Source organism: Lithobates pipiens, unplaced genomic scaffold, assembly GCF_037356315.1.
Source record: "Lithobates pipiens isolate NorthernLeopardFrog02 unplaced genomic scaffold, aLitPip1_a1.2 Scaffold_23, whole genome shotgun sequence".
Taxonomy (NCBI): Eukaryota; Metazoa; Chordata; class Amphibia; order Anura; family Ranidae; genus Lithobates; species Lithobates pipiens.
The window spans coordinates 324,654,241-324,678,080 of NW_027507785.1; the positions used below are offsets into that span (position 1 = coordinate 324,654,241).

The 23,840-nt window shown below is 43.0% G+C and overlaps 1 protein-coding gene across 2 annotated transcripts in view; it reads right to left on the reverse strand.

Annotated features, from left to right (window-relative positions):
* Window positions 1-23,840, reverse strand: part of PLPP3 (phospholipid phosphatase 3) — a 104,012-nt gene that overhangs the window by 24,020 nt on the left and 56,152 nt on the right. For both annotated transcript variants that reach the window (XM_077450657.1, XM_077450656.1), the window contains exons 3-4: window positions 21,911-22,191; window positions 17,609-17,666 (exon numbers count right to left, since the gene is read on the reverse strand). In XM_077450657.1, coding sequence (XP_077306783.1) covers window positions 17,609-17,666; window positions 21,911-22,191 — 339 coding nt within the window. The remainder of the gene's footprint in view (window positions 1-17,608; window positions 17,667-21,910; window positions 22,192-23,840) is intronic.

Below are 23,840 nucleotides of genomic sequence, written 5' to 3' on the forward strand. Positions count from 1 at the left end.
GGGGGTCAAAATGCCACAACTCAAATGCTCATCACCATCAAATGAAAGGTCAAACTTCCACAGCTCAAGGAACCCCTAGAAACCTCTGGAGGTACCTTAGGGTTCCACAAAAACCCTGGTTGAGAATGGCTGAAGTAGGGTTTCAGTATTCGGATTTGGAGCAGGTTATACAAATTTTTTGGTAAGAAGCTTTGGGAGATCTTTGGTGGTTCCAAGAACTTTTCTGTTACTCTTATGCCCTGTACACACGATAGGATTTTCTGACAACAAAACCGTGGGTTTTTTTTCACCGAAGGATGCTGGCTCAAACTTGTCTTGCATCCACAGGGTCGCACAAATTGTTGTCGGAAATTCCGAACGCCAAGAACGCGGTGAAGTACAACACGTATGACGCGTTGAAAGAAAAATTAAGTTCAATAGCTAGTGCCGCTCTTCTGCTTGATTCCGAGCATGCGTGGACTTTTGTGCGCCATGTGCATAACTCTCACTAATAAGTGGCCTCCAGGGCAAACAGAAAGGGTGAACCACTCATGAAAACGTGCTCAACATGAGATTTTGGGTATAAGCCTTCAAATTGTGAAAGTCTTGGGCCCAACCCCTGACCATTTCCAATGTCTTTTTTTAGTTGCTTTTTTTTATTTACATTGCACAATACGTATGTCTGTGAAGGTTCTCATTTATCCAGGTCATCTAGTAGTAGTTAGTTATTAAAGCGGGAGTCCGCCGGGAGTTCCGCCATTTTTTTTTTTTAAAAGCCAGCAGCTACAAATACTGCAGCTGCTGACTTTTAAAATAAGGACACTTACCTGTCCAGCACGCCCGCGATGTCGGCACCTCTCGATCGTCTCTCGGGTGCTGCCGCCGCCATCTTGGGTATGCGAATCAGGAAGTGGAGCCTTTCGGCTTCAATTCCCGGTTCCCTACTGCGCATGTGCGAGTCGCGCTGTGCAATAAGGATGGACCCGCTGCCTCTGGGATCTGTGTGTTTCCCAGCAGGCAGCGGGGGACTTTGGGAAAGGGGCGTAATCTACGCCCCTTTCCGCAGAGAGCTATCCCGGAAGTGGGTGCAGATACCTGTACTGTACAGGTACCTGCACCCCCCTCCCCCCTGAAAGGTGCCAATTGTGGCGCCGGAGGGGGGGAGGATTCCGATGAGCGGAAGGTCCACTTTAGGGTGGACCTCCGCTTTAACATCCAACTGGACTTGATCTGTACTTTTGGGGACATTTCACGACTCCATTAGCTTCTTCCAATAAAGTCCTGTTGAACATAGTCCAGTAGCTGGTATTCCAGTTGACTTACTACTATGAGATAAAACATGTATGCTCACCGGAAACTTATATAAAACCAGTTGGTGAATTGTGAGACTGGTCATTATTTAGTTTTTTTACAGGAACCAACTGCCCCGTTTAATAGGCGATCTGTGTCCTGTATGTGTTTACACTCTCAGAATCTCGCCCTTTCCTATTTTTCCTGCAAGATCGGCATCTTTGCCTTCCTACTATTATACCCCTGAATAATGTGGCTTGTGGCGTGTTGACGTCAAGTGACGAAACCTTTCACATCCCGCCATCGCCCTCTGACCCAGGAAGAGATGCATCCTTTTGTGTCAAGCTATCTTAATTTATGACGTTTTGGGCACTAATGATGATCCTAGGTGTAAGGAAAAGTTCATCCAGTTTATGAAAAAAGAAAAAAAAACTAAAAAAAAAAGGTTTTATATTGGTTAAACTAGATGGCCTTTTTTTCATCCTATGCTACTATGTAACGATGTAACTTTTGCAGATACATGTAATTATTTACAACAATGTATTGTTATACAACAGAAACACAAAGGAAACAAAGTCTTAGCCAAGAGCTGATACATGAAATAAATATTTAGAGAGCTCTGCAGATGTTTATAACAAATGACATGATGCGAACGAACAATATTTTCACTGACCAAAACAAAGAGAGAGATTCAGCTGTCAACTGTGAGCGTTGGTTGGGGCTCGTGCACATGGGCGTATAATTCTACCTAAAATCTTCTAGGTGCACTGTACGCATGTAATGTTGGTACAAAAGTCCCCGTTCACATCAACACTAAAGCTAGAGATTGCAGAATCTGGTGCAGCTCAGCATAGAAACCAATCAGCTTCCAGGTTTTATTTCCAAACCTTAACTGAACAAGCTGAAGTTAGAAACTGATTGGCTGCCATACACAGCTGCACCAGATTCTCAGTGCTCCAGTTTTAGGAAATCTACCCCACTGCATTTTCACTTTTTTTTATTTTTTTGAGCATTTAACGCATGACAACATTATGCCCTGTACACACGATCGGACTTTTCCGACAACGAAACCGTGGATTTTTTGTTCAGAGGTTATTGGCTCAAACTTGTCTTGCATACACACGGTCACACAAATGTTGGCCAACAATTAGGAACGTATTGAGTACAAGACGTACGGCAAGCCGATTAAAAGGAAGTTCAATCGTGATGCGTGATTCCGAGCATGCGTGTTTGTACTTTGGACTTGTGTACACACGATCGGAAAAATCCGACAACAAACGTTTGTTGGCAGAAAAATTTGAGAGCATGCTAGCCAACATTTGTTGGCGGTAAGTCCGGCAACAAATGTTTCGGTGGAGCGTACACAGGGTCGGAACTTTCTGCCAACAAGCTCACATCCAACATTTGTTGTCGGAAAATCCGATCGTGTGTACGGGGCATAAGGCAACCCGTTCCAGGAAGGTGCATTTTTTGCACGCATTTCCCAAAAAGGAAAGGTGTGAATGAGGCTCAACATTACATGCTTACAGAGCAAATGCAGCCTATTTGCTAGGGTGCAGGTAACTCCCGACATCTAGCATCCTTGTCCAATAGCAAGCTGTTGGCACTATATAAATCCTGTATAATATAATAATAATATAAAAATAATAATGCATGTAAGCACAAATGTTTGTATGGATAAAGAATTAAATATAATCCATATGCAAGATGTTGGATGCAGTTTTTTTTTTTAAGCTGATTAGAAGTTGCGCATAACTGTGTGCATGGACCGGGTATGACTTAGCCCCTGTACACACGGTCGGAGATTTCGACAACCAAATCCGTCGGATCTTGTCCGTCGGATTTTGCCCGTCGGATCTTGTCCGAAACTGTTGCATACACACGGTCGGACTAAGTTGACGAAAAATCCGATCATTCAGAATGTGATGATGACGTAATTTCGTTACGATGGGACTAGATTCAGGCTAGTAGCCAATAGCTTTGATGTAGGAATTTGATCTGAGCATGCGTGGCACTTGGTCCGATCAAAATTCTCTACACATGAATGGAATATGTCCGATCGAACCAGTTGGTCGGAAAATATTTCCAACAAGTTGGAAAATTGGGTCCGACGGATATTCCGACGGAATCAGTCCGATGCATACCACACACAGTCAGATTATCTGACAACACGGTCCGATAGGACACATTCCGACAGATTCTGTGTGTACAAGGGCTTAGGCAGGCCATGGACGGTGCAAATTTCTTTCCTGCAACCACGGGTTGCAGGAAAGAAATTTGCATGATTCCCCTATCAACACATTCATTACTGACAGGGGAATCCCTCCTGCTGAGACATTGGGGTTGATTTACTAAAGGCAAATAGACTGTGCACTTTTGAAAAGTGCAGTTGCACTCTGCAAGGTTCAGTTGCTCCAGAGCTTAGTAAATAATGGAGAGCTCTGTTGACTTCCATCATCCATGCCAGCAGAGCTCTCCATCATTTACTAAGCCCTGGAGAAACGGAACCTTGCAGAGTGCAATAGCACTTTTCAAAAGTGCACAGTCTATTTGCTACCCCAGTCAGGGAAAGCTGCTGACGCAAAATCGCAAGTGGGAACATGAGTTCCTCCTGCACAAAGTGCGAATGGGGCCTAAAGAGCCGCACCCACTTGCATTTTTTTTTTAAAATCCTTTTTTTCAGTTTGGCTTCAGTTTATGGAATCAGCTTTACTGCAATCTTCTTGCACGGTACAGAATTGCCCGTCATTGGATTTTGCTAAAATAAATCTGTAAAATCCCCATAAATGAGCCATGAATAGACTGCAGAGTTCCTCCAGCATGAAACGCTTTTACATAGGAATTTCCATTGTTGTAAACCAAGTTTCAAGTTTCAGAACAAACGCAGATGAGCAGGAAGAGTGATTGTGCCATTGTTTAGCCGTAGTCACCCTTATCACCCGGCCAGGTCTCGCTGACCTCTCCACACACCTTTGGTGACCAATGGAAATTGGCTATGGGACCCTGTGATGGGCCGGCGTCTGGGGGCCATTCATAAACAGACCACACAGGGACCTCTGTCAGTGTGCTGACCCTATCAACTGCCACAGGAAAACAATGCCACCGAGATAGCCATCACCGGGGTGGTGATAGGGGGTTATCTGATCTGTTTGGAGACCCCCAGAATCCATTCATCCTTTCCTTATCCAAGATGGAGATAAAGGAGATGGCCAGACTCTGATCTCAAGGGGATGGATTAATAAGGGGTCAGAAGATCATCCCATCCAATGACCAGGACCTAAACCCAATCACTAAAATCTAAGGCTGGACATTATTATACAATGTCCTTGTTCAATTTCCTTTAGATTTACCTTCAACCATGTAGTAGAAGTGCCTGCCGGATTGCATACAAATCGAGTGTTTAGGTCTGACCTCATATTATATGTTTTTTGAAAATCTAAAAGAAAATTGTACCAGAAAAAAGTTTTAACAGCACTTAAAAAGTCATTTGCAACCTTTTTAGATCTGCAGTTTTCATTAAAATTGATAGGGAACTTCAGTCTGCCTACCTTGGTGGTCGGCACCCCCTCCCCAACCCCACCTCACCCATCTTGGGTGCCACCATTATAGTGCATGCACAGATATGCCCATGGGCGCTGCATTGGGAAAACTGACCAATGTGCCACAAAGCTCTTTCAGGACCTAGGCCGTGCGTGCTGCAGAGGGTGGAGAGAACTTCTCGCCTAGGTGAGAAATAAAGCACAATGCTAAAAAAAGAAAAAAAATTGTCCATTTGAAAAAGAGGGAGGAGGCAGAGCGTGACGACCATCTGTCCTGGTTTCCTGGCTGTGCTCTTGAGTTGTCACCCTGTCTCAGGGGCTTCCAATGGAGACAAAAAGTGAACATGTCCTTGTGGTCTTCACCCCAGTTGACCGTGACAAGGTGACAATGCTTTGTCCTGGTTTCCCAACTGTTCTCCTGAGTTATCATCCTGTTTCAGGGACTTCCAGTGGAGGCTACAAGTGAATATGTCCTTGTGGTCTCCACCAGGGTTGACTGTGACAAGGTGACAATGCTCTATTCTGGTTTCCAAGCTGTTGTTCTGAGTTGTCACCCTGTTTCAGGGGCTTCCAGTGGAAGCTACAAGTGAATATGTCCTTGTGGTCTCCACCAGGGTTGACTGTGACAAGGTGACAATGCTCTGTCCTGGTTTCCCAACTGTTCTCCTGAGTTATCATCCTGTCTCATGGGCTTCCTGTGGAGACTACAAGTGAATATGTCCTTGTGGTCTCCACCAGGGTTGACCGTGACAAGGTGACAATGCTCTATTCTGCTTACCAAACTGTTGTTCTGAGTTGTCACCCTGTTTCAGGGGCTTCCAGTGGAGGCTACAAGTGAATATGTCCTTGTGGTCTCTGCTGGGGTTGACTGTGACAAGGTGACAATGCTCTATTCTGGTTACCAAACTGTTGTTCTGAGTTGTCACCCTGTTTCAGGGGCTTCCAGTGGAGGCTACAAGTGAATATGTCCTTGTGGTCTCTGCTGGGGTTGACTGTGACAAGGTAACAATGCTCTGTCCTGGTTTCCCAACTGTTCTACGGAGTTGTCACTCTGTCACATGGGTTTCCAGTGGAGCTTACAAGAGAACATGTCCTTGTGGTCTCCAGCAGGAGTGACTGTGACAAGGCGACAACGCTCTATCCTAGTTTCCCAACTATTCTCCTAAGTTGTCACCCTGTCTCATGGGCTTCCAGTGGAGACTAAAAGAGAACATGTCCTTGTGGTCTCCACCAGGGTTGACTGTGAGAGGATGACCTGAAGGTGCATCACAAGGTGATGCAACTGACCCAGGAATGTTCGACAAGGGACCGGGGTGTATAGAAGATAAGCATTTGTATTTGAAAAACCTTGCTTTTAATAAAAAAAATTTTATTACAAAAACATACGGGGCACCTAATTGGCTCATCCTGCTTTGCAGCACCCAACTGACTTCACAAGGATAACACTTGCCCGAAGTGATACAAAAGCCTTAGGAAGCACATCTGCCAAAATCATGCAAAGTTCGCTCGCCCCTCATCAGCAGAAAATGATGGGGCTCCTTGGCCCCCGCTCTCCTAGCACCTACTCCTGGATAAGCCCCCAGGTTTTCCATCTGCACCCTAACAAGGCCTATATATTAGATACAGGAGCCCCACTCCCGCCACTCCACAAGTCAGAGAATCCTGCCATATATCATGGTGCAGCAATAATTTTCTCAATATCTGTGAAAGTCGAATATCACGACGCAAAGCCTTTGAAAAGCGGGTCAGACCTTGAGTATCATGGCGGCCGCACCTCATGAGGGAGACGGGGCAGAGATGGGGGGAAATGAAACACCTGAATAGTGGCGGCACAATAATTCCACCCAGCTGCTGATGGGGGACAGTACTGTGGGAAGGAGGGGAACCGTCCGACGCCGGCAGCCATTACTCTGTTAACCCCCCGCTGTCCTGGGGCCGGGTTGGGTGACTCAACACCGCAGACTGCAGCTCCTCAACTTCTCGAAGAGGACCTGTCATTGCTCTGCGAATGGGCGGTGAAGGGGGCTGATTTTTCCTGTGTTCACAATTCAGCAGGGCAGATGCTCAGTGTGGGACCCCAAAGCTAGTGAAGATCACTGGAGTAGCGGTGTAGTAGGGGTGTAATAGTGATGTGGCAGCAGTGTATTCGTTTTTTAATAGTGATGTAGTTGCAATGTAGTAATGGGGTAAAATCAGTGCAGTAGTGTTGTAGTAGTAGTGATGTAGTAATATTGCATTAACAGTGTAGTAGTAGTGTAGTAGTGACGTCGGAGCAGTGTAGTAGTGGTGTAGTAGCTGTGTAATAGTGGTGTAGTAGTGACATAGTTGCAGTGTAGTAGTGGGGTAATAGTAGTGTAGTAGTGATGTAGTAGTGGTGTAATAGTGGTGTAGTGCTGGTGTATTAGTGTTGTAATAACAGCGTAGTAGTGGTGTAGTAGTGACGTAGGAGCAGTGTAGTAGTGGTGTAGTAGCTGTGTAATAGTGGTGTAGTAGTGATGTAGAAGCAGTGTAGTAGTGGTGTAGTAGCTGTGTAATAGTGGTGTTGTAGTGATGTAGTTTCACTGTAGTAGTGGGGTAATAGCAGTGCCGTAGTGATGTAGAAGTAGTGGTGTAATAGTGGTGTAGTGCTGGTGTATTAGTGTTGTAGTAGCAGTGTAGTAGTGACGTAGGAGCAGTATAACAGTGGTGTAGTAGTGACGTAGGAGCAGTGTAATAGTGGTGTAGTAGTGACGTAGAAGCAGTGTAGTAGTAAGGTAGTAGCTGTGTAATAGTCGAGTAGTAGTGGCATAGTAGTACTATAAAGTCCTAGGTGAAAATATATTTTGGCACCACTTCCCAAAAATGATATATGGACAAATCGAAAAAATAGAGACTTTAAAGGTGCAAATAAACACAACATTTAAAAAAAAAAAAAACATTATTTATTATAAATCATTAAAATTAATTTTATAAAACTTTTTTTCCACAGATACATATATCTCATTGAATAAAAGTGATGCTTCCACTTGACATGTTTCGCCGATTATTTACACAGCTTCTTCAGGACGGCGTGCATGTATTAATCTGTAGATTGTATCAGGTATTGTTTGATAGGTCTCAATATTAGTTGACACACCACAGAGAGATGTTCCGGACAGCAAATAAGGCAGCCATAGAGAGGGTACCAAGTCCAAGAAGGAATCTTAGATTCCTAGATGAACCAGGGGAGCAGGTGGAGAACGTATTTGATTTTTTGTCTATTATTGCCTTTTATATTGTCTATATTTGACTTTTCTCAGCTTGTTTGCTCCCTCGTGGCTCCAGGAGACAATATAAAAGACACAAACTCCTGGAGCCACGAGAGGGCAAACAATCTGAGAAAAGTCAAACCTAGACAATATAAAAGACAATAATAGACAAAAAAATCAAAAACATTCTCTACTCCCTCTCTATTCTGCTCCCCTGGTTCATCTAGGAATCTAAGATTCCTTCTTGGGCTTGGTACCCTCTCTACGGCTGCCTTAGTTGCGGTCCGGATCGTCTCTATCTGCGGTGTGTCAACTTAATATTGAGACCTATTCAACAATACCTGATACAATCTACAGATTGATGCATGTACTCCGTCCTGAAGAAGCTGTGTAAATAATCAGTGAAACACGTCGAGTGGAAGCATCACTTTTTTTTTTTCAATGAGATATATGTATCTGTTGAAAAAAATATTTTATAAAATGAATTTTAATGATTTAGAATAAATAATGATTTTTAAAATATTATGTGTTTATTTGCACCTTTAAAGTCCCTATTTTTTTTTTTTCGATTTGTCTGTATACATATATATATATTGTATCTATTTACATTGGCCTAAGCTGGAACAATATAGATATGTAATAATATTCATATCTGGAATTCAGCTTTAGGCCGATTGGCTTCTTGGAAATGTGAGTCATGTGTCGTGTCAATAGAATAGTCGGGTTCAACGCTCTCCTCGTATCTCGCAGGGATAATCTGTACTATAAAGTGCGCAATGTGCCAGAGGTCCTTATCACCCCGTACTACCCCCCCCCCCCCCACCTTCTATAGAAAGATATAATAATATATACAGTATATGTGTGTGATGTGAGCGGCTCAGTATTATAGGTGGAATTATCCCCTGGTGGGGGGAGGGGATCCTCATTCGTATATATATTTGTCTTCTATAACACGTGGGTGGCGTTCCTCCCTATATACTGAGTACATACACCCGGTGACTGCACTCTACCACTCCTCTTATCTCACTCTCTCTGGTCGGTGTAGCTGCATAATGATTAACTGGAAATCCTCCAGCTTGTATATTGCTGGAAACAAGTGCAAATCCCACCAATCGGCTTTTCTTATTTGCTCCCAGTTGGTCTGCTGAAGTTAAATCTGCTGATATTTTGCCCTTTCTGGTCCCCCCCCCCCCCCTCCCGCCTTATCAGGATGCCAATTACATTATTAATTAAAACCTAATAATTTTCATTAAATATCTTATTTTAGACAGCACTGGGTCTCTGTGCTTCTCTATACAATGCAGGCAGAACGTGGCTGGTGGGAGGAGCCGGCAGGGTGCTGTCCAGAAAACATCTCAGCACCCCGGCTCCAGTACTCCTCCTGCCCCCACTGTCATAATGTATTTAATTTTTTTTTTTTTTTCAAAAGCCCAAAAACGCTGCATACAAATGCACAAAAGCATGGCAAAAATGGCAGAAAAAAAAAAAGTGTGAAAAAACGCAGGAAAAGCGCTCAAAAGACGCCTACGCTCGGGTGTGAATGCAGCCGCAGTGCTCTGGACTGAGGCAAGTAAACACTACAGAGGGATGTGCTTTGTTCATATTTCATGTCTGAGGCTTACAACCACTTTATAGTTGGGCTCAGACCTGTGCATGTCGGGGGGAAATGGGCGCACAATCATGGCGTTCACATTTCCTAAACATGCGAACAAAAACATGCAAAAAAAAAAAAAATGCGTTTCGGAAAAACGTGCTGCAATTGCACCTTTAGGTGGTTAACTCCACCCCCAAGCACAGGTAGCAGACGCGCATTTGTTAAAAATGCACACTGAAAAAAAAAACGCCCGACGCTCCGCAACTAAAAAAAAGGGGCTTTTTTTTTTTTTTTTTTTTTGTGCATAGGGCAGATGATTCAAGTGAACGGGCTGCCCTGGGCACCACGTGTAAAAAAAAAAAAAAAAACTGGGGGAGAAACGGTGAAGGCAGATTGAACTTCAGCTTTAAATGTGTGCGCGCGTCTGTAGATTTTTTTTTTTTTACTATAACTAACTTACAAAAAAAAAAAAAAAGTCCTAAAAATAGAACTTTCAATTAAAATGTCACCGACTCTTAAGAGGAAAAGGGAAGTCGTTTTTTTTTTTTTTTTTTCCATTTTTTTGTTAAGCAGCCCGACACAAAACCTTCATTGATGGCGAGGAGGAGGAGGAGGAGGCGAGCTCCCGTGTTCAGAGAGGTGGAGGAAGGAAGACTACAAAAAACAGCGCGCACGCGCTCCCGGGGGGGGGGGGGGTGGTTTGGTGGTCGATGGCGATTATTAAATGAGCTTACTTAGATAAAAAAATATATATATATATTTTTTTTTTTAGCACCAGGGCAGAGAAGGACTGTAAATGCTTGCAGATGCACCGTAAGAGGGTCTCGCTCTGCCCCGCCCCTCCCCCCCACCCCCTCCGGGTGGAAATGCGCCTTGCGACACCTGCAGCAGGTAAGGCGAATTTATTTAAAGTCTTACTAAACCCACAACAGTAAAATCAGTCTGTATGTGTATGCAGTAAAGCATGACCGTTATACTCACTGTGGAACCTTAGGGGTCAGAGGGGTAACTACAATTACCTTCCCTCCCAGTCTGCTGGCAAAACACCAGGGCCCAGTCACAAGTGAGACCTTGCGACCCTGGTAGTTTAGCCACTGGTGTCAGTAGTTTTTTTTTAATTTTTGTAATATTTTTTACCATTATATATATATATATATATATATATATATATATATATATAGATAGATATATATAGATATAGATATATAGATATAGATATAGATATATATATATATATATATATATATACAGTATATTTATATATATATATATATATTTTTTTTTTATTCATTTATTTATATATATTTAGATTTTTTTTTTATTTTTGTAATATTTTTTACCATTTTATATATATATATATATATATATATATATATATATATATATATATATATATATATATATATTTATATATATTTATTTATATATATATATATATATATATATATATATATATATATATATATACAGTATATTTATATATATTTTTTTTTATTCATTTATTTATATATATTTAGATTTATATATATATATATATATATATATATATATATATATATATATATATATATATATATATATATATATATACACATACAGTATATTTATATATATATATATATATATTTTTTTTATTCATTTATTTATATATATTTAGATTTTTTTTAATTTTTGTAATATTTTTTACCATTTTATATGTATATATATATATATATATATACACTACCGTTCAAAAGTTTGGGGTCACATTGAAATGTCCTTATTTTTGAAGGAAAAGCACTGTACTTTTCAATGAAGCTAACTTTAAACTAGTCCTAACTTTAAACAAATATACTCTATACATTGCTAATGTGGTAAATGACTATTCTAACTGCAAATGTCTAGTTTTTGGTGCAATATCTACATAGGTGTATAGAGGCCCATTTCCAGCAACTATCACTCCAGTGTTCTAATGGTACAATGTGTTTGCTCATTGGCTCAGAAGGCTAATTGATGATTAGCAAACTCTTGTGCAATCATGTTCACACATCTAAAAACAGTCTAGCTCCTTCCAGAAGCTACAAAACTGACCTTCCTGTGAGCAGATTGAGTTTCTGGAGCATCACATTTGTGGGGTCAATTAAACGCTCAAAATGGCCAGAAAAAGAGAACTTTCATCTGAAACTCGACAGTCTATTCTTGTTCTTAGAAATGAAGGCTATTCCATGCAAGAAATTGCAAAGAAATTGAAGATTTCCTACAACGGTGTGTACTACTCCCTTCAGAGGACAGCACAAACAGGCTCTAACCAGAGTAGAAAAAGAAGTGGGAGGCCGCGTTGCACAACTAAGCAAGAAGATAAGCACATTAGAGTCTCTAGTTTGAGAAACAGACGCCTCACAGGTCCCCAACTGGCATCTTCATTAAATAGTACCCGCAAAACACCAGTGTCAACATCTACAGTGAAGAGGCGGCTGCGGGATTTTGGGCTTCAGGGCAGAGTGGCAAAGAAAAAGCCATATCTGAGACTGGCCAATAAAAGAAAAAGATTAAGATGGGCAAAAGAACACAGACATTGGACAGAGGAAGACTGGAAAAAAGTGTTGTGGACGGATGAATCCAAGTTTGAGGTGTTTGGATCACAAAGAAGAACGTTTGTGAGACGCAGAACAAATGAAAAGATGCTGGAAGAATGCCTGACGCCATCTGTTAAGCATGGTGGAGGTAATGTGATGGTCTGGGGTTGCTTTGGTGCTGGTAAGGTGGGAGCTTTGTACAGGGTAAAAGGGATTCTGAATAAGGAAGGCTATCACTCCATTTTGCAACGCCATGCCATACCCAGTGGACAGCGCTTGATTGGAGCCAATTTCATCCTACAACAGGACAATGACCCTAAACACACCTCCAAATTGTGCAAGAAATATTTACAGCAGAAGCAGGCAGCTGGTATTCTATCGGTAATGGAGTGGACAGCACAGTCACCAGATCTGAACCCCATTGAGCTGTTGTGGGAGCAGCTTGCCCGTATGGTACGCCAGAAGTGCCCATCCAACCAATCCAACTTGTGGGAGCTGCTTCTGGAAGCGTGGGGTGCAATTTCTCCAGCTTACCTCAATAAATTAACAGTTAGAATGCCAAAGGTGTGCAATGCTGTAATTGCTGCAAAAGGAGGATTCTTTGACGAAAGCAAAGTTTGATGTAAAAACAATGTTATTTCAAACACAAATCATTATTTCTAACCTTGTCAATGTCTTGACTCTATTTTCTATTCATTTCACAACGTATGGTGGTGAATAAGTGTGACTTTTCATGGAAAACACAAAATTGTTTGGGTGACCCCAAACTTTTGAACGGTAGTGTATATATATATATATATATATATATATATATATATATATATATACATATATATATATATATATATATATATATATATATATATATATATATATATATATATATATATATATTTAGATTTATTTATTTATATATATATATATATATATATATATATACACATACAGTATATTTATATATATATTTTTTTTTATTCATTTATTTATATATATTTAGATTTATATATATATATATATATATATATATATATATATATATATATATTGTTTTTTTTTGTTTGTTTTAGGATACCTGTTCGGGGGGCTTTGCTGGGATATCAGGGGGTCTAAGCAGAGACAGAGAAAGGAGATGAGGGACACTGCCTTCAATCTTCATCTCTGGCAGCCTCAGCTGCACAGAATGAATGGACAGGAATAGCTCTGTACAGAGCTTCCCTTTCATTCACAAACCGAAGCCTAGTAAACACAGTTCACTATGCTTCGGTTATGAATGAACAAAGTTAGTGATCGGTACTGATCGCTGATTCTGTCCATTTAGAAAAGGAAAGGGGCCAGTTAATTTACATATTTACCGGCCCCTTTCCCCCCCGCTCTCTATCCCACACCTCCCAAATTTTTGAGATGGGAATGAGGGACACCTATCAGCAAAAGTATGCAGGCATAGGACACACAGCTTAGAGGAGAATTGTACAAAAAAAAAAAGATTGGTTAAACCCACAAGTGCTTTTTTTTTTTTACCACTACTATTCTTTTATATTGGCTTTTGGAATTTACAAAATGCAGCAATTTAGAAATCAGATGAAAGGTTTAGCGCTGGAAAACACTTTTTGATAGATAAAAAGTGCATTTTATATACATCTATATAGATCAGACCAACATGAGGGACAAATGAGGAGGAAAGCGGGACAGAGGGGCATGCCCCAAATCAGGGACCGTCCCTTGAAATCAGGGACCGTCCCTCGAAATCCGGGACAGTTGGGAGCTATGGCCTAGGCCAGAGGGGGTAGGGGGGAAGCTGGGAGAGCCCGGGGGGGGGGGATGAGGGGGGACCAGGGGAACACACAAAGGCCTGAGGGGCAGCAGAAAAAAAAAGGAAGCTGGATAGGAGGGGCTGCAGGGGTGGGATATAAAGGAACTAATCCCCCCATCCCTCCCACAGGAGTTCAGCACCTGCAAGAGGAAAATGTACTGCCCCGGCCGCCCCTCCTATCCAGGTGTACAGGTGAGCCGCACATGCCCCCTGCGGCACGGGGTTGGGTTCGCTATTTCAACCCTGGTAGTTACACCCTTAATCCTCCACATTGGGTAAAAAGGCTGTTTGATCCTGTCTTCTCTCACCCTCCCCTTCTTCCACTGTCCTCAATCCATCTCTGGCTAGAACAGAGTCCTGGGGGGGCACCCTGCACATGCTCAGTTTGGTGTGTATTGCTAGAGAGTTTTTTTTTCCCCCTTCTTGAGAGAGTGCATGTGATCAGCACGCGGCCAATCAGGACTGTCCAGAGGGTAAGGGGTCCTGCCACCTCATAGGACAATAAAGAGGGGGGGGGGAGAATGAAAACACCCCTTCTTCTACTGTCCCCAATCCATCTCCTGATAGAACAGAGCCTTGGGGGCACTCTGCACATGCTCAGTTTGGTGTGTATCGTTAGCATTTTTCTTTCCTTTCTTAGAAGGGTGCATGTGATCAGCACAGGACCAATCAGCACTGTCCAGACAGAGGGTCAGGGGTTCTGCAGCCTCATAGGACAGTCAGAAGAGAATGAAAACTCCTCCTACAAGCTTTTTTTTTTTTTTTTTACAATATTTTTATTCAATTTTCAACAGAAGAAAGTACAAATTCAGTATCTGACATTGTCGATACATAAAAGCACAAGAAAATAATACGGAACAATTCAACTATAAAAAGGGAGGAGGAAAAAACGGTTGTACATGTGTGAAGCAGCAAGGGTATTTCAAAGGGTGACAGGCCCAACCCCTCCAAGTAGTTATCCTGCATCTTGCTCCTATTAGGGGTCCAGAGAGCAGCATCTGAGCCCTCATTATCCAATCCTCCCCTTTTTTTTTTTTTTTTTTTTTTGACTTCAGTGCCACAGTACCTCCTAAATATATGATAATAAAAGAAAAAAATAAAAAGGAGAGGGGGTACGGGCACTTGTGTTTTCAGGTGCACTCAATTGAACGAAAATAGCTATAGTAAGAAAGGATAAAGAAGTAAGAAATAAAAAGCAAAAAGAAGAGAGAAAGAAGAAGAAGAAGAAGAAGAAGAAGAAGAAGGAGAAGAAGAAGAAGGATGCCCTCCAGTTCCCGGGGACCCCCCCCCAGCCCCACATCAAAAGGACTCCCTTTACTCAGTTACCAGATCTCTAATCCAAGGTTCCCACACTCTATTAAACCAAGCCATTCTGTCAGCGAGTATTGCCGATAAACGTTCATTCACCATTATCCAGGACAATTTTGCTTTAAGTAAGTAGAACGGAACAATTGGTGATTTCCACGATTTAGCTATGGAGATCCTTGCTGCCACAAAGATAAAAGTTATAAGCCTGCTCATTGGCTTTGAAGCCCCTTCTACGGGGCGTCCCAGCAGTGCGTGCAGGGGCGATTTGCGGAGGTTCACTCGGGTCAAAGAATATATGAAATTGTATGTGCGTATCCAAAACCGTCGCACCTTCGGGCACGACCACCATATATGATACATTGTACCATCCGCATTACAGCCCCTAAAACACCGCGGAGACGCCCCAGGGGCGAAGGTGGCCAGACGGGCCGGAACCATATACCACCTCATCAACACCTTATAGTTTGCTTCAATCAAAGATGTGTTAATGAAAGATTTAGATGCACTTCGTATTACTTTGTTCCACTCCTCCATCGTCAAAGTGACATGCATATCCCCTTCCCATCTCTCCATGTATGGCAATTTCTGAGAAGGGGGGAACAAAATATTGTATAGCCGAGATATGTGACCCGTGAGGCCGTCGTACGTCCTACAAATAGTTTCCATCGGGGTGCATGTGGTGAGTGCAGAAGTGCGACTCAGTGACGCCAAAAAGTGCGCTATTTGAGTATAGCGATAGAATTCTGCCCTCGGAAGCTGATACTTTTCTTGCAGGGACGCTCGCGACAGAGCCCCCTTATGGTCACACAAGTCAGCTATCCGAAGTAAACCCTTGTTGGTCCACCATGAAAACTCTTGGGGGCGAAGACCCGGGGCGAACACCGGGTTGTTAAGCAAAGGGGCTAGCGGGGCATGTCCGGATTTGAAGTTATGGGTAGTAGTTAGCCTATCCCACAGATTTAGAGAGAAGGACAAAGTCGGGCACATCACCGTGGGCCGGTCCTTAGCTCTCATCCACATTAAGTGACTAATTTCTTTTCCTGGAAATTGAGAGGATTCCAGCAGCATCCAGAGCGGCCTGTCTCGATTAGTATGGAACCGAATTAATTGTGAAATTAGTGCCGCCTGGTGATATTTAAACAAATCCGGCATGCCCAAGCCTCCCCCCACCTTTGGTGTATACATCGTCCGTCTATTCACCCTAGGCCTTCCGTGCTCCCATATAAAGTCCAACAGTGTGCCCTGGAACCTCTGAAGTTCTCGCCTATCAACAGAGATAGGTAGGGACCGGAACAGGTAGAGTACTTTAGGTAAGACTGTCATCTTAATGGAGCACAACCTGCCAAACCATGACGGAGAGTTATTCGACCATCGTTTAAGATCTGCAGAAATTCTTTTGAACAGTGGGGGAAAATTATGTTTATACAATGACGTGAGAGTAGGGGTCAGTGTGATGCCTAAGTATGGTAGGGTCTTGTCTTGCCATTGGAATGGAAAAGAGCTCCGTAGAGCACGAACTATATGCGGTTGTAGGGACACATTAAGTGCCTGAGATTTGGAGTGGTTTACTTTTAACCCTGTGAATGTTGTAAAATGTTGCAATACCTTGTGCAAATTAGGTAAAGAGGTGACTGGGGAGGAGAGGAGCAATAAGATATCGTCTGCGAACAAAGCGCATTTATGTTCCCGTCCGCCACTTGTGACCCCCAATATATCTGGATGTGCACGGATTTTAATGGCCAATGGCTCCAAAGCTAATATAAACAATAGGGGAGACAGGGGGCACCCTTGGCGGGTCCCTCTGCGTATATGTATGTTTGGTGACTGGTGCCCTTTGACTCCTACAAGCTTTAACCCAGACACTGATAGAAATCACAAGGCTGCTATATACTGCTGATGAAAAAAAAAAGTATTTAGCAGTTTATAATTACTAAAATAATTGCATTTGCATGGTCCATGTACTGTGGGAGACCAGATATAGTGAATGCCGGGTCCGGGGTTCAGTAACACTTTAATATTTGATTTATAATAGCCCTATGCTGTGTAAAAAAAAAATTAAAAAAAAAATTAGAACAAAAATATAAAAAAAAAAAAATTAAAATTTTTTTTTAAAAAAAATAAATAAATAAAAAGGATTGTTTTCTGAATGAACACACAACTGAGAGAAAGAGTTAAAGCCGTAAATATTGACTTATAGTTAAATAAAACAGATAAACAAATAAATAAATAAACAACATATACAATATACTATAACATATATATATAACATATATTATACAAATAATAAACAAACAAATAAAACTTACCACCAGGTAGAGCATGGTGTACATGGAGAAGGAGGCGTGGCCGGAGAAGAACGACTTCCTAAAAAAAAAAAAAGGGAAATAAAACAAAAATAAATAAAACAAAACGATAAACAATCGAATAGACTTTTCATCATATGTTTGAGCAACAACTGACTCACTCCTTATCAGCTCATAAATCGATCGACACACATGGACTTTGCAGTGAGGAGGAGGCTGCCATGCATCAGTGAAACCCAATGAAAAATAAATGACAAGGTAGGGACAGGAAGGTTTGCCGAGATAGGTTCATCTATCACCCAGGGCAAGGATTCGGGACTGTCCCCAACGTTAAGGAATTTTTTTGGGTATTTATAGCTCTGATCTCTGTATAATGTCAGAAAGTGTCAAAAGTATCCAATCTGTCCGCCGCAATGTCGCAGTCCCGCTAAAAATCGCAGGTCGCCGTTATTACTAGTAAAAAAATAATAATAATAATAAAAATGCCATAAAACGATCCCCTGTTTTGTAGGCGCTATAACTTTTGCGCAAACCACTCAATATACGCTATTGCTATTTTTTTTACCAAAAATATGTAGAATATATATCGGCCTAAACTGGTGAAGACATTTTTTTTTTCCACAATAAAGTTTGTTGTGTATATAAAGAAAAACAAAATATATATATATATATATATATATATATATATATATATATATATATATATATATATATATATATATTTTTTTTTTTTTTTTTTGTTTATGTATTATAGCAAAAATTAAAAAAAAAGGTTTATTTTTCAAAATTGTCGCTCTTTGTTTATAGCGCAAAAAATTTAAAAAAGGCAGAGGTGATCAAATGCCACCAAAAGAAAGCGCTTTTTTGGGGGGGAAAAGGGACGTCAATTTTGTTTCGCCGTGCAACGCCGCCCCGACCGCGCAAATTGTCAGCTAAAGCGGCGCAGTGCCGCATCGCAAAAAAAGGGGCCTGGTCATTAAGGGGGCAAATCCTTTCCGGGGCTAAAGCGGTTAAGAACGTGATTTCGATACTTTAATGATTAATGGTGCACCTCCACGGGGACCGATACTGCATCCACCTAGGTAAGTATGATTCTTTAACCACTTCAGGCCCGGAAGATTTGGCTGCTGAATGACCGGGCCATTTTTTTGCGATTCGGCGCTGCTTCGCTTTAACTGACAATTAAACGGTCGTGCGGCGCTGCACACAAACAGAACCAACGTCCTTTTATTCCCACAAATAGAGCTTCCTTTTGGTGGTATTTGATCACCTCTGCGGTTTTTATATGTGTATATTGATCGGTTTGTGCAAAAGTTATAGCGTCTAGAAAATAGGGGATAGATTTATAAAAAATTATTATTTTTTTTTTTTTACTAGTAATGGCAGAGATCTACGATTTTTATTGAGACTGCGGCATTGCGCCGGACACATTGGACACTTTTGACACATTTTTGGGAGCATTGTCATTTGTACGGCGATCAGTGCTATAAAAATGCACTGATTACTGTAAAAATTTCACTGATAGGGAAGGGGTTAACACTAGGGGGTGATCAATGAGTTAACGGTGTTCCCTGGGTGTGTTCTAACAGTAGGGGGAGGGGACTGACCTAGAAGAAATGACAGATCGTGGATCCTAGCTATTAGGAACACCAGATCTGTCTCTCCTCACAGAACAGAACAGCAATGTTTACACACACACATCCCTGTTCTGCCTCCCGTGTTCGTGATTGCTCGTGTCCGGTGGTCATCGCGCCCGTTGGGCCAGGAGCATCGGCACCCCCGCAGTGAGCGGGCATGTGAGTGCGCCTGCTATCCCGAACCTGAGAGCCGACGTATAGCTATGACGGATCACATGCTTGACGAAGGGGGTCCTGCGTGACTCCGAAACGTTGCACTCTCCTTGTGTTGTGATCATGCAATAAATGACCCGCTTGGACGCTATTTATGCCGTTCCATGGAGCGCTGGCAAATATCTTCACTGTGACTTGAACCCATGTCCAGCTGGTTGTTGCTGCAGCACCCAAACTGGAGAGCTCATCCAGGAGTGTGTGCAATGGGAATATGAAGTATTAGTACAGCTATGACGGTTCGCGGGGTCGTGCTGACCTGCCGCAGTCTAATGACGGCGGCTGGTCGGCAAGCAGTTAAAAAAAATGAAAAAAATGTAATTCTCTTTAAACCCCTTCCCGCCGGGGTCATGCGAATGCTGTGGTTGGCTGTCACAGTGGTCACATGATCGGAAAAAGCTCTGGTTTTCTGGTATGCATCAGGAGCTTTCCGGTAACGGCGCTGCTACCGTGATGGGAGCGTGGTTCTCAGCGCGGTAAGTGGTTTACACAAGGCCGCTCGGCATGAAGGCTCACACACCGAGAGGCTGCCATGTATGCGATCGGCGGACCCCGAAGAGGTTAAACAGCCCTCAGATCTGAGATACTGGAAATAACCGGTGAGCTACCGAGGACAGAGAAGTTGGCTGGAAATTTAATGGTAAAGTTTATTCCCGGCACTGTTGTCCCTCTTCTTGACATTGTCTGTCCCAGGGGCGGAATGAAAACTCATGGGGCCCCCCGGGCAATAGGAGATTTTGGGGCCCCCGGGCAATCAGAGATTATGGGGCCACACACAAACAAACACACACAGTATACAATCACACAGTATACATGTTTCTATTGGATGAGAAGGTACTGGAGAGGTGGGGCAGCTAAAATCTTGGGATTTTTAGACCAAAAGGATGTCGGTAAGGGACCATTCAGAGACAGATGTAAAAAAAACCCACAGATTTTTACATACTGTCCCTGGTTTTACTGAAGCTGGCAACCCTGATGGGGCCCCCTAGTGGCCCAGGGGCCCTCGGGCAGTGCCTGAGTGGCCCGAATGGTCAGTCCGCCCCTGGTCTGTCTTCGTTCTCTTGTCCCTAGTAGTCGACTGACTATTACTGACAGTATACATGTTTCTATTGGCTGAGAAGGTACTGGAGAGGTGGGGCAGCTAAAATCTTGGGATTTTTAGACCAAAAGGGTGTTGGTAAGGGGCATTTCAGTGACAGATGTAAAAAAACACAGATTTTTATATACTGTCCCTGGTTTTACTGAGGCTGGCAACCCTGATGGGCCCCCCTAGTGGCCTGGGGCCCTTGGGCAGTGCCCGAGTGGCCGCATGGTCAGTCTGCCCCTGGTCTGTCCTCGTTCTCTTGTCCCTAGTAGTGGACTGACTATTACTGACAGCTCTCCTGCTACCCGTCCTTGTAATAGACATAGACTGGACATTATGAAGGACAGTAGAGAGGTCACCATTGGGGCTCATCAAAATTCTGCTATTGGGACCTATGACGCCTGTGATAGAGATAAGAGATAAGAGCATACTTGGCTGTCATCCGTAAGATACATAATTGCAAAACACTTTTGTGTTGCAAGAATGAATTTCAGATGTGTTGCTCAGTATGAATCAGGCATCAAAGTGAAGCAAATAGGAAAAGAAAATGGACAAGCCGTGACTTATCCCACCCCATGTCCATGCCGGCTCACTCGGTTCATACGTGGGCTCTGTGTGCTCCATATGAAGAATTCCAAATGTCAGAAATCGGATTTAATGTACTTTTCTCCATACCTTTGAGCAGCTACTGACTCTCTCCTTATCAGTCCATAAATCAATCCACATGCATGGACTTTGCACTGGTGCGGGGCAGCCGTGCATCGCTGATAGTGGGAAAAACGAAAAAAGGTGGGGAAGGGGAGCCGTAGGAGAGGCTGATAAGTCCAGTGGTGTAATAAAAAGCATAGGTGGAAATCTGATTTAAAGGTCCACTTTATTAAGTATGAGTTAAACTGACGCGTTTCAAAGATTGCACATGCTCTCCTAGGATATTGTAAAACGTACCCGCTTCAGCCCCGGAAGGATTTACCCCCTTCCTGACCAGAGCAATTTTTTGCGATACGGCACTGCGTCGCTTTAACCGACAATTGCGACGTTGCACCCAAACAAAATTGACGTCCTTTTTTTTCCCCACAAATAGAGCTTTTTTTTTTCTTTTGGTGATATTTGATCACCCCTGCGGTTTTTATTTTTTTGCGCTATGATTTAATTCTAGCAGGGGTTCACCGATACCTGACAATTATTTCAATCGTTACCCTGGAGTAGAAAAGTTGAGAATGGCTGGTGGAGTTTCCTCAAAGCCCCATCAACGGGTTCCACATTACCCCACTCCCCTCCCATTCTTTATAAAACTACTCCTTTAGTCCTTTTTCACCTTCAGTTTTCTTTATACAGTTGAATACTAAAAAAATATTAATATTTTAGACATCCTACCTTGCTTCCATGACTTTATTCAGCGGGCCTGTACATGTGTAATCTTGAATGTATCCCAAGGAACAGTTGATCTTTGTAATATCCGGATTACAGACCGCCAGGAAGTGGGGTCTCAAGCGGCCAATGGACACCTTGGCAATGTCTGTGAAGGACTGACTGATGGCGCATCCAAAGATAAAACAGCCGACCTGCTTGTACAAGGCAGCCACGTATGGATTCTGGATGAAGGAATAGGACCTCTCCTTCAAGTAGTAGATGCGGAAGAACTCTCCGACTATGATCTGTAAAAACAATGAGCGGTGTGGGTTATGGGCGCAATGCAACCCAACAGACACAAACATGGTGAGCTTAAAGTGTACCTGTTGCATACACAAAGTTAACCCGCCAATTTTGTTTCCTTTCCAATTCACTAAAAAAAAGTCTTCATACCTCCATGTATATATTTTATTCAACTACTGGAATGTTAAAGGTAATTTCCACTCAACACCATCCCAGATCTGCTCCTATTATTATCAATTGTTTTTTTTTTACATGGGCAACTTTAATACAGAAGACTTGGAACCTTAGGCTTAAAATCAATTGACTATAAACTCGTGACAACACTGGCTCAACTGACAGGCATCTAGGGATTCTGAAGGCCCCCAGTATGTCTGGCTAGTCTATGTTAAAGCCCCCAGTATGGCTGACTAGTTTATGTGAAGGCCTCCAGTGTGGATGGCTAAACTATGTGAAAGCCCCCAGTATGGCTGGCTAGTTTATGTGAAGCCCCCAAGTATGGATGGCTAGTCTATGTGAAGGCCCCCAGTATAGCAGGCTAGTCTATGTGAAAGCCCCCAGTATGACTGTCTAGTCCAGTGATGGCGAACCTTGGCACCCCAGATGTTTTGGAACTACATTTCCCATGATGCTCAACTACACTGAAGAGTGCATGAGCATCATGGGAAATGTAGTTCCAAAACATCTGGAGTGCCAAGGTTCACCATCACTGGTCTAGTCTATTTGAAGGCCCTCAGTATGGCTGGCTAGTCTATATGAAGGCCCCCAGCATGGCTGGCTAGTCTATGTGAAGGCCCCCAGCATGGCTGGCTAGTTTATGTGAAGGCCCCCAGTATAGCTGGCTAGTCTATGTGAAAGCCCCCAGTATGGCTGGCTAGTCTATGTGAAAGCCCCCAGTATGGCTGGCTAGTCTATGTGAAGGCCCCCAGTATGGCTGGCTAGTCTATGTGAAGGTCCCCCAGTATGGCTGGCTAGTCTATGTGAAGGCCCCCCAATAAGGCTGGCTAGTCTATGTGAAGCCCCCAGTAGGGCTGGCTAGTCTATGTGAAGGCCCCCGGTATGGCTGCCTAGTCTATATGAAGGCCCCCAGTATGGCTGGCTAGTCTATGTGAAGGCCGCCAGTATGGCTGGCTATTCTATGTGAAGGCCCCCAGCATGGCTGGCTAGTCTATGTGAAAGCCCCCAGCATGGCTGGCTAGTCTATGTGAAGGCCCCTCAGTAAAGCTGGCTAGTCTGTGTGAAGGACCCCAGTATGGCTGGCTCGTCTATGTGAAGGCCCCCAGTATGACTGGATAGTCTATGTGAAGGCCTCCAGTATTGCTGGCTAGTCTATGTGAAGGCCCCTCAGTAAAGCTGGCTAGTCTGTGTGAAGGACCCCAGTATGGCTGGCTAGTCTATGTGAAAGCCCCCAGTATGGCTGGCTAGTCTATGTGAAGGCCCCCAGCATGGCTGGCTAGTCTATGTGAAAGCCCCCAGCATGGCTGACTAGTCTATGTGAAGGCCCCTAGTACAGCTGGCTAGGCTATGTGAAGGCCTCCAGTATGGCTGGCTAGTCTATGTGAAGGCCTCCAGTATGGCTGGCTAGTCTATGTGAAGGCCCCCAGCATGGCTGACTAGTCTGTGTGAAGGACCCCAGTATGGCTGGCTAGACTTT